This window comes from Larimichthys crocea, chromosome XXIV (assembly GCF_000972845.2).
Source record: "Larimichthys crocea isolate SSNF chromosome XXIV, L_crocea_2.0, whole genome shotgun sequence".
NCBI lineage: Eukaryota > Metazoa > Chordata > Actinopteri > Sciaenidae > Larimichthys > Larimichthys crocea.
Genome location: NC_040034.1, coordinates 17,913,483 through 17,928,040, shown reverse-complemented (window position 1 = coordinate 17,928,040; position 14,558 = coordinate 17,913,483). Strand labels below are relative to the sequence as shown.

At 39.2% G+C, this 14,558-nt stretch overlaps 1 protein-coding gene across 3 annotated transcripts in view; it reads left to right on the top strand.

Annotated features, from left to right (window-relative positions):
• Positions 1–14,558, top strand: part of alk (ALK receptor tyrosine kinase) — a 302,582-nt gene that overhangs the window by 239,493 nt on the left and 48,531 nt on the right. For all 3 annotated transcript variants that reach the window (XM_027274896.1, XM_027274895.1, XM_027274897.1), the window contains one exon: positions 11,553–11,684. In XM_027274896.1, the coding sequence (XP_027130697.1) occupies positions 11,553–11,684 (132 nt within the window). The remainder of the gene's footprint in view (positions 1–11,552; positions 11,685–14,558) is intronic.

The following is a 14,558-nucleotide window of genomic DNA, read 5'->3' as shown; positions in this document are numbered from 1 at the left end:
TGATCATGCAAATCCAGCCTCTGTTGAACAAACTCTAATTGTTCTCATCTCTGGGTTCACTATGTTCCTCTCACCAGGTAGTACATAAACCATGGCTAGTAGAGAGAAAAGACACCACATGGACAAACCCCTGCACAAAACCCACTATACACACCCACTCCCAAACTAGGCCCTAATCCATCTCAGGGCATTCACCGTGTGGCCTGGCCACATTTTGCGGTGTACCTTCCCCACTTTCCCCTGTAGCACCTGTCAAAAACCTGGGCTCGAATTACTTTCCTTTTTACCTGGCATAGAGCACGGAGCCAGGCTGCTCGATGAAGGCTTTTATACTCAGTCCCTGGCACAGACAGTTGTTTTCTTTATTTATTGTTTTATTTGTTCAAACTTAGGTTTGATTAATTGTGTATATATATATGGTTTTCTGCAGACCTGAAAGAAATTTGTAAGAAAAGCATGAATCACCCAGAGCATTCTCAAATCAGTGAGAGAAAAATAACATACTGATGATTAATTTCATTTCTGACTGTTTGTGGTGCGTTATTACTAGCTGTCTTTTGAGCATGTCGGCCTTGAGATATACAATATTAACTGTCAGAAGTCATAATATTCCTTGCTTACTGTTGGTCGATTCACATTCATCCAACCACGTTCATAAATGTAGTCTTAATCAGCTTGTGATCTTTTGAATCTGAATTGGAAATTTAACAACGTCCATTTCCTCCCTCTTAGTTGTTTTCTTGAGCAGAAAGGCGGCGATTACTCAAGCCAGTGAAGTGCGAGGAGATATAGTCAATACAGAATAAATAAATGGAGCTGTGTCTGACTTCTTTTCTCCATAGCCTTCCACTTTAATTAACTCATCAGTCATAGGGCCAACAAGCAATCCAATTTGTTGCCCCTAAAGTGACTTGTGTGGTTATATTCCTATCTCTGGAGCTCATCCTCCTGACAGGAAGTTAGAAACCCGCCTTCTGCTAGCATTTCTCTGATGGTTGTGACATAGACGTGAAGGAAACGTAATTATTCAACAGCAGCAAACCTGTCAATGGCACTCTTAACCCCCTACAGTTTTTCATCCGGAAAATAAACAGAGACTACTGTGATGACTGACAAGCTCATTATCCCATTGTGTCAATAGCAGATTTGACTTTGCCGCTGTCATCGTACTACGGTATGGGAGAAGGTCAAATTTGCCTTCACACCCAGGACAATGTTTGTCCATTGAAGAGCATATTCGTATTTGTTCTTATGTATTACCATGAAAAGTGTCACTATTCATTTTTCCAATAGGACATGTAGCTGGGACAAGGCAGAGGCAAACCCCGTGGGAATTTGAACTAGTGACCTTCCCTTCCCTGGCCCATTTCCCTAACCATTACACCTTGCTGCTGCAGGCCCTTAATGGAGCGTTACAGCGAGTCTATACTTTGCGATTAGGTACAGTGCAGCGTGAGGGTGTCCCCAGGCCTATCAATCACACCCGGCCCCGTGGAGGCAATGAGGGAAATGGGTTTGGAGAAAGCTGGTGAAGTGGACAGAGTGTTAGACATGTGGATAGATGTGTGATGGGGTTTTGTAGAGGGGAAAAAAAAGCAATTCAGTAGCGTACCGTGGTATTGAGACTCGCCTTTAAATATGCAGAACATCTCCAACATAAGCCTTAAATTGAGTTTTCAATTTCTCTTTTGTCTGCATGAATAAAATAAACTCATCCCTGGAGTTTTTCTTATTGGATAACAAGCGCAATCTGGTAATATATAAATATGCAATAAAAATAACCTCCCACACTGTCACAACAGTGTGAAAGCGTGTTTATGAGATCAAAAGAATGTCAAAATTGCAGACAATATCAAAGGGTTGAGGAATGTCATATAGTGACGCAGTGGCCCACAAGGATGAGTGATGAAGTATAACCCATTTCATCGTTTCCCATCAGTCTTGTGAAGACTCATCAGCTCTGCCTGTCCCCATCAATCTGTAGATGCACATGTATGCGGACTGAATAATGTCAAGCAGGTGTACAAACTATCGCAAGTTTCGTGAGTTTCCTCTGACACACCAAGATTCATCTTGTGCATAGCTCTTCTGAAGTTTGCAGAGGGATTTTTTTTCTGCAGTGTTCGTGCTTTATCATTCCTTTTAATGATCTTCTACTTTAAAGTAAACTTAAACACTAATTAATAGGAACATGTCACTGTTAGAGGCCACTGGCTTAAGATACTAAACACTTTAATGTTTAAGTTATATATATATAATATTATTTTATTATTTTATTATTAGCAGCTTGACTGAACTTGCATCTAATTAACTGGTGAGTGTAATAATGGTGCCCATTATTACACCTGCTTCCAAGCCTTACCTCAGTCTCTAGACAGTAACGGTTGCTTTTATAGGCAAGTGCTGTAGGTGAGCCACACTATTTATTTTTTTTCTTCACTAAATGCACTAAATGGACATCATGAGAAAGACTGTGTGTGCTCATATAAATAAACAGAAATGTGGCATATATCTTGAGAGCTTACATAGGGTGCTTTTCCTATATAGTTTTGGACAAAAAAAAAGCTATTTAGCAAGCCCATATTGTAAAGATGGGCTAAAAATCTCCTGGGTTTGAATCTGCAGTTTGCTGTCAGTGCTTTAGGATTAGATTAAACAGCGTACCAACCACAAACATATATTGATATCGAACTGTTCAATGATTAGTCAGGGAATGTGATCTGGAATTTGCACTCTCCTTGGTGCTGAAGTCAAGTGACTAAAACACTGTCTGCATTTGATTCAGTCAGTGTGTGCTACTATGTAGGAGTGTCCACATTGTTACTCCAAGTGTATGTTCATCAGGTTGTAGTCTATCAGTGTAGTGTAGTATAGTAAAAAAAGTTTTTTTAAGTACAGTATTGTTCTTTTCTTGCTTTCCTGTCAAATGAATTCAAAATAATATTAAGGATATTAAGAATAGTGCTCTGTTACGCTATGCTTTTATAACTGCCTGACATATTTAAATGATTATGTTACTCGTTGACACTAATTAAAATCTGTGTTAGACATTTGTACATGGGATTCAATCATTTATGCCAAAGGAATGAGAATCCACCTTCATTAACTCTATTGTACTTTCAATAGGTTACACTTTACTGGCATTTGAATTCCCTAAAGCAGAGTTAAAATAAAACAGGGTCAAGGTGTGCAGGCAGAGTGCCCCGAGGAAATACAATTAAATATTCCCAAAACTGAAAAAAATGTCAAATATCTGCTGCACTTGAAAAATGTTAACATAATTACAATATAATTCATTAAACTCAGGGTACAAATGTAAGCATGATTTTGTGCGAACAACATCAGTTATACTCGTTTTAATGAGAACATTTGTAACACTGTGATGTTCACATTTTCTATTGATATGGTAATGAGGTCAGTATCAGAGCGGGTACAGATCTAGTGCATCGCGTTCATGGTGCTCAAATTAATTAGCAGTTTTAAGATGTCCCACTCTTGAAAAATCAATTCTCTTATTGTTTGAAATCAATATAAACACAAAGCTGCCTGTTGATTGGTTACCTGCTATCCATTCAACACTTAAATGGAAATTCAAAGGACTTGTTGAGCCTCTACTGTAACAGGGCTCTCACTTACACTTTAAATGTGAATTTTGTTCTTTAGACCATATTGCCATCTCAAGGTAGGCCGTGTTTTCTTAACATCTCAGTATAACCTCTTTTCATTCAACATTTGTTTTCCTTTTATTAACTTCAGTGTGGATTTTAGTGGATTCTAGGTGCCAGAGGGCCTGGAGTAATTTCGATCACATAAGTACAATAAGATACATATGTTCAAGGAAAGCACTCAGCTGTTTATCTACTTGCCAGATTTACCTTTGAGGTAATTTTATTCATTTCTTTTCCTTTTTTTGTTTCACTTTTTGATGTGGTTTCCGTGGCGCTTTTGATTGCTCAGGATACTTTAAAACCTGCTGAGGGTCACACATTTTTAGCCCAAAGAGAATGACAAAAACAAAGTAGGATTGACTAAAAAACTAAACAAAAAAAACACACAACTCATCAATTAACAGAAGATGAGTGAAGACAAGGCCCTATCTGCACTACTGAGCTCTAACTCTCTCTAATCTCTTGCCTTGGGCGTCTCCGCGAGCAGCATTCGCTCAACAAAAAGTGTGTTTCTGTTGTAGGCACCATTCCAAGGCAATCTACACAGGCAGTTTCGTTTTAAGATATCGAGCAAGTGTTAAATGGCTCAGGGCACCAAGTAGAGCGTTCCCAGCATATATATACCAAATCGAACAGATGTCTAAATCAACTCTGACCTGGCAGGAAGGAGGAAATTTCTAGATGTGATGGACTTTAGCGTCATTGAAGAAAAGTCAGTCATTAAGTTACAGCATTCCTAAATCTCATTTTACTCTGTAAAGGGGTCATTTGTACATGGAATGATGGCAGGAAATACTTATTCTAGCCATGGAGTCACTGCTATTCATCCATGGAGTCGCTTCTATTCATCTGTTTTCAAATGACTTTATACATTATAATTAACTATGTTGTTACAATCTATGTGACTTTTCATTTCCTGGACTCTGCTGCTGGGAGCTCTAAAGAGGACTTACTGACTATTCTGCGACCTTTACTGACTTCAATCTACACCTAGTGCGACACTGACAAAACTGACATCCTTAAAAAGAAACACCTGACATATGCCAACACCTGCTGAACTAATCGTTGCGTTAGTGACATTCTTGTCATTTTTTGGTTATGGAGCAGTACAAATTATAGTTAATAATCCCTCTGAGATAAAGAAATCAATTATACACACGTTATCTATATATCTATTATTATATATATTATATTATATATATATATATATATATATATATATATATATATATATATATATTATATATATATATATATATATATATAGATCTGTGTGTGTGTAGATCATGTATGTAACCTTAATACAGTGAGTTCTTTTCTTCCTTGGAATGGATCCATCCTGCTGCCCACCAATCAAACCAAAGAAAAGTATATCATCATGGAAATCAAAGTTTTTGGTATAAAGCAAAAGAAAGGCCACAATCACTCTGTCTGTGGAAGAGATGCTTTGATGTTAATGCCACTGTCTTTACTTTGTTAGTAACAATGTTTACTTAGCCTCATAGCCTCAAGTAGGTGTGGTCATGCAGGAAGCATAAGAAGTAAGAAAAGCAGCAAAAGTAGCTTTGTAATTATGTCTTTGTACATTTCAAGGAAATTACCAGACTCTTTGTATATTTCAAGGAAATTATCAGACAGGGTGCAGACAAAAGTAAAAGTAGCAAAAAAGAACATGATTAGTCCATCACAGACTGAAATATCTCAACAACCAAACTGATGTTTGGTACAGACATTTACGCCTTCCTGAGGATCCATCCATCCGCTTATCCTCATCACGGTCACAACAGGGCTTGAGCCCATCCCAGCTGACTTTGAGCTACACCCAAAGTCGCCACCTTATCGCAGGGCACATAGAAACATTCATACTTACAATTTAGATTCATCAGTCACAGTCTTTTTACTTTGGGAGTACCTGGAGAGAACATGCAAACCCCTCAGCCAAGATTTGAACCAGAAACCTTCTTGCTGTCAGGCAACAGTGCTAACCACCACACCTTGCTGCCTTAGTATTGTAATTGTAATAATTTTGAAATTTCCCTCTGTTCAAACTCTCTTTGGTTTGTGACTAAATACCTATAAAACAACATTTCCACCATCATATGTCATACTTAACATGCTAACACCCTAAGCTAAGATGGTACCAGTTCATCAGCATGTCACCTTGTTAACATATTAGCATTCAGCTCAAAGCACCACCGCGCCAAAGTCTCAAAAAACAGCTAGCATGGCTGTACATATAGCTGCATATACATTTGACAAGTCTTTGGTCAGAGTGGATCATACAATATGGGAAATTATAGCCCTTGCGGAATTAAGTAGATTTTACTTGACAGTACTTATGTAGAGACCTGGCTTTGATGTCAGTGAACCCATCATGTGGAAATTATATGTTTAAATGGCTCCATAGCTCCGTTATAGGCCCACTGTACAGTATAACCCTCACCAGTACATTTCTTTTTCTTTTTTTAAAGATAATTTTTTTGGCCTTTGCAAGCTTTATTTCTGATAGAGACCGCTGACAAGTGACAGGAATGCAGGAAGAGAGAGAGATGAGGAATGACATGTGGGAAAGAGCCACAGGTCGGATTCGAACCCTGGACTGAACGCCGCCCCACATTTCTTCTATTTTGTTGACAGAATAACACTCCTCCACTCTCTCAACACTAATAAGACATAAAACCACCAAACCTAAAAAAGCAGAGCGGGTACTTATATCATATCAGGTATACTGGGTAATTGTCAAACATACATGGCAAAGGATACGTGGGTCAGGTTTTGTGTTCTATGTGAGTAAAAACATTTGATTATTACTATTAATTGTCATGTATTTGTAATATAATAAACCTAAACAATGAACCCATCTAATTCACATTAAAAAAAAGCGCATTACATCTCTGGAATGTAAAATAGATATTAAAGGTGTTGTGTTCATTTTTCTATCTCTCCCAGTCCACTCCTGTGTGTGCCGCTGTGTCTCCAATAGGGAGCATGACAGATAGTGATAGTGATTGGGCAGAGCTCTGACCAATCGAGCGTGGCTGTGTGCAGTTAATTGAATTCATGAGCGAATACTTCTTGTCCTGTCGACTGTCCAGTGGGAAACTCAGCTGCATCCATCTTCAGCATCCCAGCCACTGTAAATCTCCATGAATGTCTCCCGATTCTGCCTTCAGTGTGGTGGCAAGATAGTGGCGTCGCCCTTGCTTGGGTCCCTTGAGATTTCCCTGCCCGTGACAGGGAACAGTACACTATTAAGGCATGTGAGATTAGAGAATACACAGTAATGAATGAGCAGAGAAGGATAAATGAGTTCTAACTACTGTTGAAATGTAGACTAGGCTCAAACAGTGTCCGAGGAGGTATGTGCTTTCCACTTATTTCCACTCTGCACACACAAATGTACACAAGCAGATTTCAAGCCAGGAAATTCTTCCCTTTTTTTTTGTTGTTTCAGTGCACACAGAGGGATATGAGGATATGACTGACATGCTTTCCTATCTGTAGGAAAACAAAAGCCATATTAATTGCAGGATGAGTCTACTCCTCTCTCCATGACTCCAGACTGTGTTTCTGCAGCTAGACTTCAACACTGTCTGTCTGTATTCAAATCTACGGGCAGTCTGTTTTAACTCAAATGGCACGCAAACTGCTTTGCATAATCTCACGATCAGTGCGAGACATCTCTGGCACTGGAAAATATGCATGACGCAGTTATGCAAAAATTTTAAGCGATGAATTGATTTGAGTCAGTGTGATTTTAGTCAGGTGTGAAAAAGGGAACCACTACATTGAACGCAGTTCATTGTTCTTCTGCAAACACCAAAACCATGAAATATTGATTTTAAGCCAGTAGGCAAATTTAAGTTGGCGTCATTGACCAGACAGCACAGCCTAAGCCAACTGCTCCTGCTGTTAAATATATATATATATATATATATATAGTTGCATCATTAATGACATTTCAGATTATTTATTTATTTATTTTTTGACATCTTGACTGTGCTCAAGATGCTACACTTAAAACTTTGGGCATCTCTTCTATTTCTTTAGTCTGATTTTGGCTGTCATTTATTTCCTGTTTTGTTCAGTTGTTTTTCTGCTGGTGTTGTAGGTAAAGTATACTCTGGTTTTCATCCTGAAAGCAGATAGCATGAATGAAGTGAAAAGCTAGGGCATCTTGACTGCTAAAAACAAAGCACATATTTTAAACCTAAGAAATATGTTTTCATATATTTGGACCATAGCATTGTGCTTGCTCTATCTGTTCTCTCTAATGTACCTGCAATGCATTCAGACCTAACCATTGTGGGAAATTATGTAAATCTTTCAAAGTATGCAGACTGTGAAAGCAAATTTGCAGAAGAAATATTTTTTCAAGCGTCTTGTACTATAATAACCGGTGACTCATGAGTAAAATCACAAAACAATCCATACATGTCCTCTAATGGGAGCATCCATTAGTAATACACTTCCTCCCCTAACCTACTGGATGCCACCAGTGGCAGCGCCAATATTGATAGGATTTACATGTTCTAATTGACTTTGGTTAGTTGTTAATTGTTTAGTGATTATCCACTGGAAGTTGCCAACAATCAGTCCTTGTAACCTAGATACTATAGATCATGCCTGATGACTCTCTTCCCTCCTTCGTGACATTTGGACAAAGCTGAAAAGCCGAGCAAACAGATAACTGTTGGTCTCATTGTCTTGGAGATCAATGTCAGTGTAGATCTGCAAGTCTAACACTACTCTGGACCCTGAAGTGACGCTGGTAACATTATTTTGGAATGAAACCATTTTTTTCTGAAACCTAGAAAAGCTGGAAGAGTGTAATCTTAACGAGATACCCCTGTTATTTTGTGCAGATTTTTATCAGAAATATAATACCACCAAACACAAGGATGTCTAAATTGACACTCCAGACTGTCAGTTAAGAGACCATATCGTGTCATTTTATGAAAGCTTCTTGTCCTTTTTCTGTCTGAAATACAGCGTCTTTGTTGATCTCTGAATAGGTTCCCTTTGTTGATGCATGAAAGGTTCCTTTTAGTGCCTTGTCTGGTGTTTTTTTTTCTTCTTACACCTTTGAACAGTTGTCATCTGGAACAATATTCGTTTTAAAGTTGCCGAGAGTACATGAGGCATCAGCTTGACAGATGATCTAAATCAGCTCAAGTCTACTGTGCACAGCTCTTTACATTATGTTAGTGAGTGACATCACACTATCATAAACTGAGCATTTTTTGTAAATGTTTCCAGATAACTGTTAAATGTTAAGTATCTTGTTTCTCATTTTTGCGGATCTGTGCGTTCATTTATCAGCGGTGTGCGTACCCTCCCCATTCACCTCTCCAGGTCCTCAACACTCATACATCATTCCCCTCACAAAGCCAAACCCAGCCCCTGAGCACACGGATAACAAAACTCACTTACTCCCACAGGCAATTCATCCCCTGCTGACCCACTTGTTTTCACAATTTGACAAGTGTGATTTAAGAACTGCGGTAGGCCAAGAGTGCAGTGGCCATGTCTGGCTGCACTTACCTGCCCCAGGAGCTTAAAGTTCAGTGACATCGCCACTTTGACACTTTTTTTCTCCACCGCCATTAAACTAAGATAAATCGATGAATTTACATACCTTGCCCAAAGGTTTCAGTGTACTCTAGATAACTTTTTTTTCTTTCTTGATAAATCGTTCTGCTCGCGGTGTCAACATTATACAGAGAGGAAGCCACTGAGTACAACGAATGCATAATGCATGTGTTGAGCATGACTCAATACACATAGCAAAACCACATCTATCCCCACACAGTTGGTCATAAATAAACAAGCCTCCGCCTTAAGTCATTTGAATAAAAATGGTGTGCTTGCCTTCTTCTCTGATATTCTGTGAATGTCGCATGTCTGTTAGACTGTTTAAAGTGTGCGAGCGCATGCGCTGTTCACAAGCTTTAGTTTGTAAAAAAGTCTCTGAAAGGAGATTCATTCAGCAATGATATAACAGGGTAATTTACTCAGACTAACACATTTCCAAAGAATTAGAACTGCAGTATTTACTGACATAGTAATGTGGCTCTCTGCATCCATTAAGGCCATGCCACAATAGTGGACTGTGGGAGGCCCCTGACTAATGTGTTTTTTGTCCAATAGAAAATGTCACCCCGTCTTTCTAATCCATTGAGTTGACTGTGCCAGTTCTCCAGTGGGCTTTTTAGGTTTCTCAACCACAGTGACAACAAAACAAAAAAAGCAAAGTGTGCTTCAAATCAGCCATAGCTGTGAAATTTCTGCCCTCTGCTGCACTGTAACTAAACGATTTCTGTGCTATTATGATACAAGACTGTAGTAGACATTACTGACCCCTATTTATTTGTGCGCTTAAACTTTTCATATTGCAGATTGCAGGTAATTCATTGCATGTTTTCCACTGTTCAAAATGACGCAATTTATCCTATACATATACATTAAATCTAGTCTATCCACACATTTTCCCTCTAAAACAGATCATATATATACTGCACCAAGCCTGCTAAAGCATGCAGCAACAGCCGTGGTTACTTCTCACTAACATGTTATGGTAATATTTGATTGAGTTTCCTGGCAACAGGTGCGCAACTAAAAGCAACATCAGCATCATTTGGTGTTTTTATTGTTTTGTTTATTTCCTTCCAACAGGTAACATTAAGACTGTTTCCGTGTTCATTTATGCTTCACTTTATCTTGTCATGCACATGTCAGTGAGTCTGCCTCCCCCTAATGTACAGTAAGTCTGAGCTTGAGAGAAGCGGCGGTGAAGGTTTATCATCATGTCACAGAGAAAATTGTGCAAACTGAAAGGACTACATTCATTACAAACTTCATGTCGAAATTAGTGTAGCATTACTGCCTATCTTGTCAGCTCAGCTCAGAGCATTTGCTCTGTACGCTGCCTCTCCTGTCATGGCCTCCAACGTTATCAGACTTCCGACTCAGAGTTCGTCTGAATGGGGAACAAATCTACATAATACAGATCAAGGGCAAACTACAGTAAGCTCAGCCAGTCACTCGTGATAAGAATCACTTCTCTTTTTTTTTTTTTTCCATGCGAGAGAGGGAGAGAAAAGAGATCCCCATCAGTGGACTGTTTTTTTAAGCTTTACTGTTTTGTTCTGTGCTCTGATCAGCTTCTGGTGATTAAGTTGGAGGTTAGCAGTCAGTTCCCACAATCTGAAGCTATCACCTCTCTGATTTGCATAGATATGCAAATGTCCCGCTGATATCAATTGGTGCCTGTGTTGTGCGTGTGTGTGCATGTGTGTGCTTCCTCCTGATGTGTTACTTGCTAAGGGATCTAGGTCATTGTTTTTGCTGCTTGCATTCCTTGTCTGATGGATATGTACTGTATTCAAAGCCAGATGCTTATGCAGCCTAGGCCGAGTTATTTATGATGCTACAGGCAGTCTGTGGATGTCATACAGGGTTTACAGTCAGGGGTTATATTAGCCTTTGTCACTGACTGATGTGCTTTTATGTAGCAAGTCCATATTTTCTACTGTTTGTAAGTTATGTTTTCCCTGAACTACTGATTTGTGTTTTGTGTCTAACATATAAATCTAGCAGTGATACTCAATAAGTAAAGTTGGAACATAATCGGGAGCCATTTTCCTTGGCTCTAAAAGTAGATTTTTCTACTTACATTTTTCTTGATTTTTTTTATTTTACTTAATTTTTTTTGTCATTCCATTTTTTGATTTTGCTGCCAACAAGCAGTTGAACTCCGAGTGCACTCCAACTTGCTTTACAAGACGTACTGTAGCTAAAACTTGTGAGGAAACGTTTATTATAACAAATTTTCTCTTTCTTTTTCTCCCTCCTCCTCTTTTTCCCCCTTCCTCCTGTGTCCAGTATCCTCACCCGGGCCAAACATCACACTGGAGGGTCAGTACAACTGTCACCAGGGGCCTGGGATCCCACTGGACAAAGTGTGTGACTTCAGTACAGACTGTCCACTCGGCGATGATGAAGGCGACCTATGTCGTGAGTACACTGTGATAATGGGCAGAGCTGTTGGTAAAAAATTTGTAAGAGGAAAGCCCATGTGACAGCCGAGCTTCCCGCACTGCATTTTCTGGATCAAAACGGCCGAATTGTTAAATTGGTGAGCCGTGGTGATTCGTCTTTAATGAAGCCATTGCATCCTGCCCAAATGAGCGTGTGTGTAAGCTTTCCTGAAAGAGAGGCAGGAAGAAAGGCAGAAAAAAAAAAAAGGCAGTGTAGCTATGCTTGGCTAGCATTGCTCACCCTTGACATATTCCATGGTTGTTATTTCTATCTCTTTGCACATTTGTTTTCTGCTTTTCCCGAGGCCTAGGAGGAACACTAGCCAAGTATGCTGACATCTTATTCACAAGTGAAGTCCCCCAGGCCCTGCTGTTTGTGTGTGTGTGTGTTAGTGTTTGTGTGTGTGTGTGAGAGTGGCAAGGATCTTTTTTTAGTCCTACCTGCATGCATGCATTTTTGTCACAGACACACAGTTCAACACTCTTTCCCTCTGGAGTTTCTTTTTTAAATGTTGTACTTTGATTTCAGAGTTTTTCACCCATATTAAAGTGAACAGAATTAATTTGGTCCTACCCACAGTGCAGGTCAGCCTCCCATGTGGTGCTTATTAAAATGATGGTTGCTCCCTTGTGCTTATAGGTTTGCAAACTATGGGAGCTGGGAGATAAGAGGGTAAAGAGAGGGTGAAAATCCCAACCAAGCAGAGTCTCTTTCTACTGAAGGGAGACGTATCAGTGTTAATTGGCCTGAGAGGCTAACCCAAGGGTATAATCTCCGTTTGAATGTAATAAGTGTGTATGTGTAAGGATTTGATTGTAGAAGGCAGAATTTGAACATAAATAATAATCAGTAAAACACAAAGCCAGCTAAACACGCTCCTGGCTTACATTCAGCAAACATCCACAGCAAAGGATCTATTACAGCTATATAAATATACCTGAATAGTCTGTTATGAAGACCATAATAAGACTTGTAGTTGTATATTTACATCAGTAAGACAGAAGATTGCGGAGAGTCCTTGACTTTGACTGATTGGGTCTTGCAGAGAAAAGCTTATTGCTGTGAGTCAGTTGGGAAATGTTTAAGATCTGACGCCTCTTTTCTCTACATCTCCACACATCTTTTCCACTGTGCGCCCTCATAATGCTGAGTGCACAGAGGCATGAAGGCCAGCTGTCATTTGCTTTAAATCAAGGTTGTCTCTCTGTCTTTCAATCTATTCTTAAAATAGCAATGACCTTTGTCCTTTTTGATGAAGGACAAGGACCAACGATCCACGGTTCATTCATCAGTCCATCCTGACACTCTCACGTGTCTCTTTTCTCTCATTGTCACCCACAGCCTACCTTCGGCACCGTATTTGTTCCAGTTCCATCTCTTCCCCTCGTCACAATTACCCCCTTCTACCCAAATCACACACTGTTCCTTCTCTGATACCATATTCTGTATGATCTATCCATGAGTTATCTTCATCTGATTTTGATCTATTTAAATCCTTCATAAGCTGTGCCAAGCCTCATTAACAGAAAAAAGCAAGGAAAGGCAGGAGCAACAAACTTAGCTTGTGTCAATCACAAAGATTCCTGACATATAAGGGAAATCGAGTCCCTGTGGAAAGACTTCACCATCCTACATTGGCATTATTATTCATAAACACATCTTCCACTCGTTGAGAGTCACATCTTAGTCTTGATTCTGCAGACACCCCACTGCTTTCCAACGCTACAGTTTCCGTACATCTACAAAGGAATGTTGTTTGCATCAAATGTGGACACAAGTTGGAATTTAAAGTAGAAATCCACAAATCCAAGAATCTCTTTCTGTTTTTCTTTGAACATCATCAGCAAAAAGTGATCAATCTTTTTCCCAAATAACAGTTATTACACAGTAGCTGTGTTTACACGGACCCTTAAAATTCCACTAATAATTAGAAATGTATTTTTATTAATTAAAAGAGACTGATCCAATCCGAAACCCGATTGGAAGGAATTTTTACCTTTGACCTCTGTTCAATAGCAAAATATTAGATACTAGCAGATACTTTTGGTGGGTTGAGTTACACCAAAAATTCTAAAACTATAAAAGAGGCTCCGTGAACCAAGACGTCACACTTTTCATTGCTACATATCCACTCCTTCTATTTTCTACCTTCCACAATAAAAGCCCTAAACAGGAAGTAGTAATAGTTCTAATAAATCTTCATCACTTTATCTGAGTTCAAGAATTTGTTGAGGGCACATCAAAAGAGCATATAGCAGTGTAATCACACTTTATTATATGGGGCCTGTCATGGCGTGTTTTTATAGGCCGTGTAGTCTTGTCAAGTTGCCATGACAGACATCAGCAGGTGTCAACACTGCCTTCAAAGTGATATGTACAACGGGATGACACTATACTCAACATTCATAAAGGTTAAGTAATGTTCATATCAGGTTTCATAAAAAAAGTAATGACACTGTTATGTCTGCCTTATTCACACCTCATATTCACACCTCATTAAATAAAGTGTTTGGGGTTGAATACATTAGAGTGCCAAGGCAAGACTGATGGCCAACAGTTAATGAATGATGGCGAAAGGCACAAAGTCAGACATCTGCACCGAGCTGATGTGTGTAGACGTGACATCATCAAGGACTTTTTTATTCATGTCATGTGCGGATATCCTATCATGTGACTTTGAATAAAGTCTGTGCTTTGCTTGAAGAACATCTAAGAGACACTAACTGGTTTGTGTAACAAGAATAGAGACTCATAATATCACAAGACACAGAAGAACATGAAATGTACTTATTATCCAAACAGTCTAGACAAGCTTTTATTTGCTTCAGAAAAACATCACAGGAAAACATG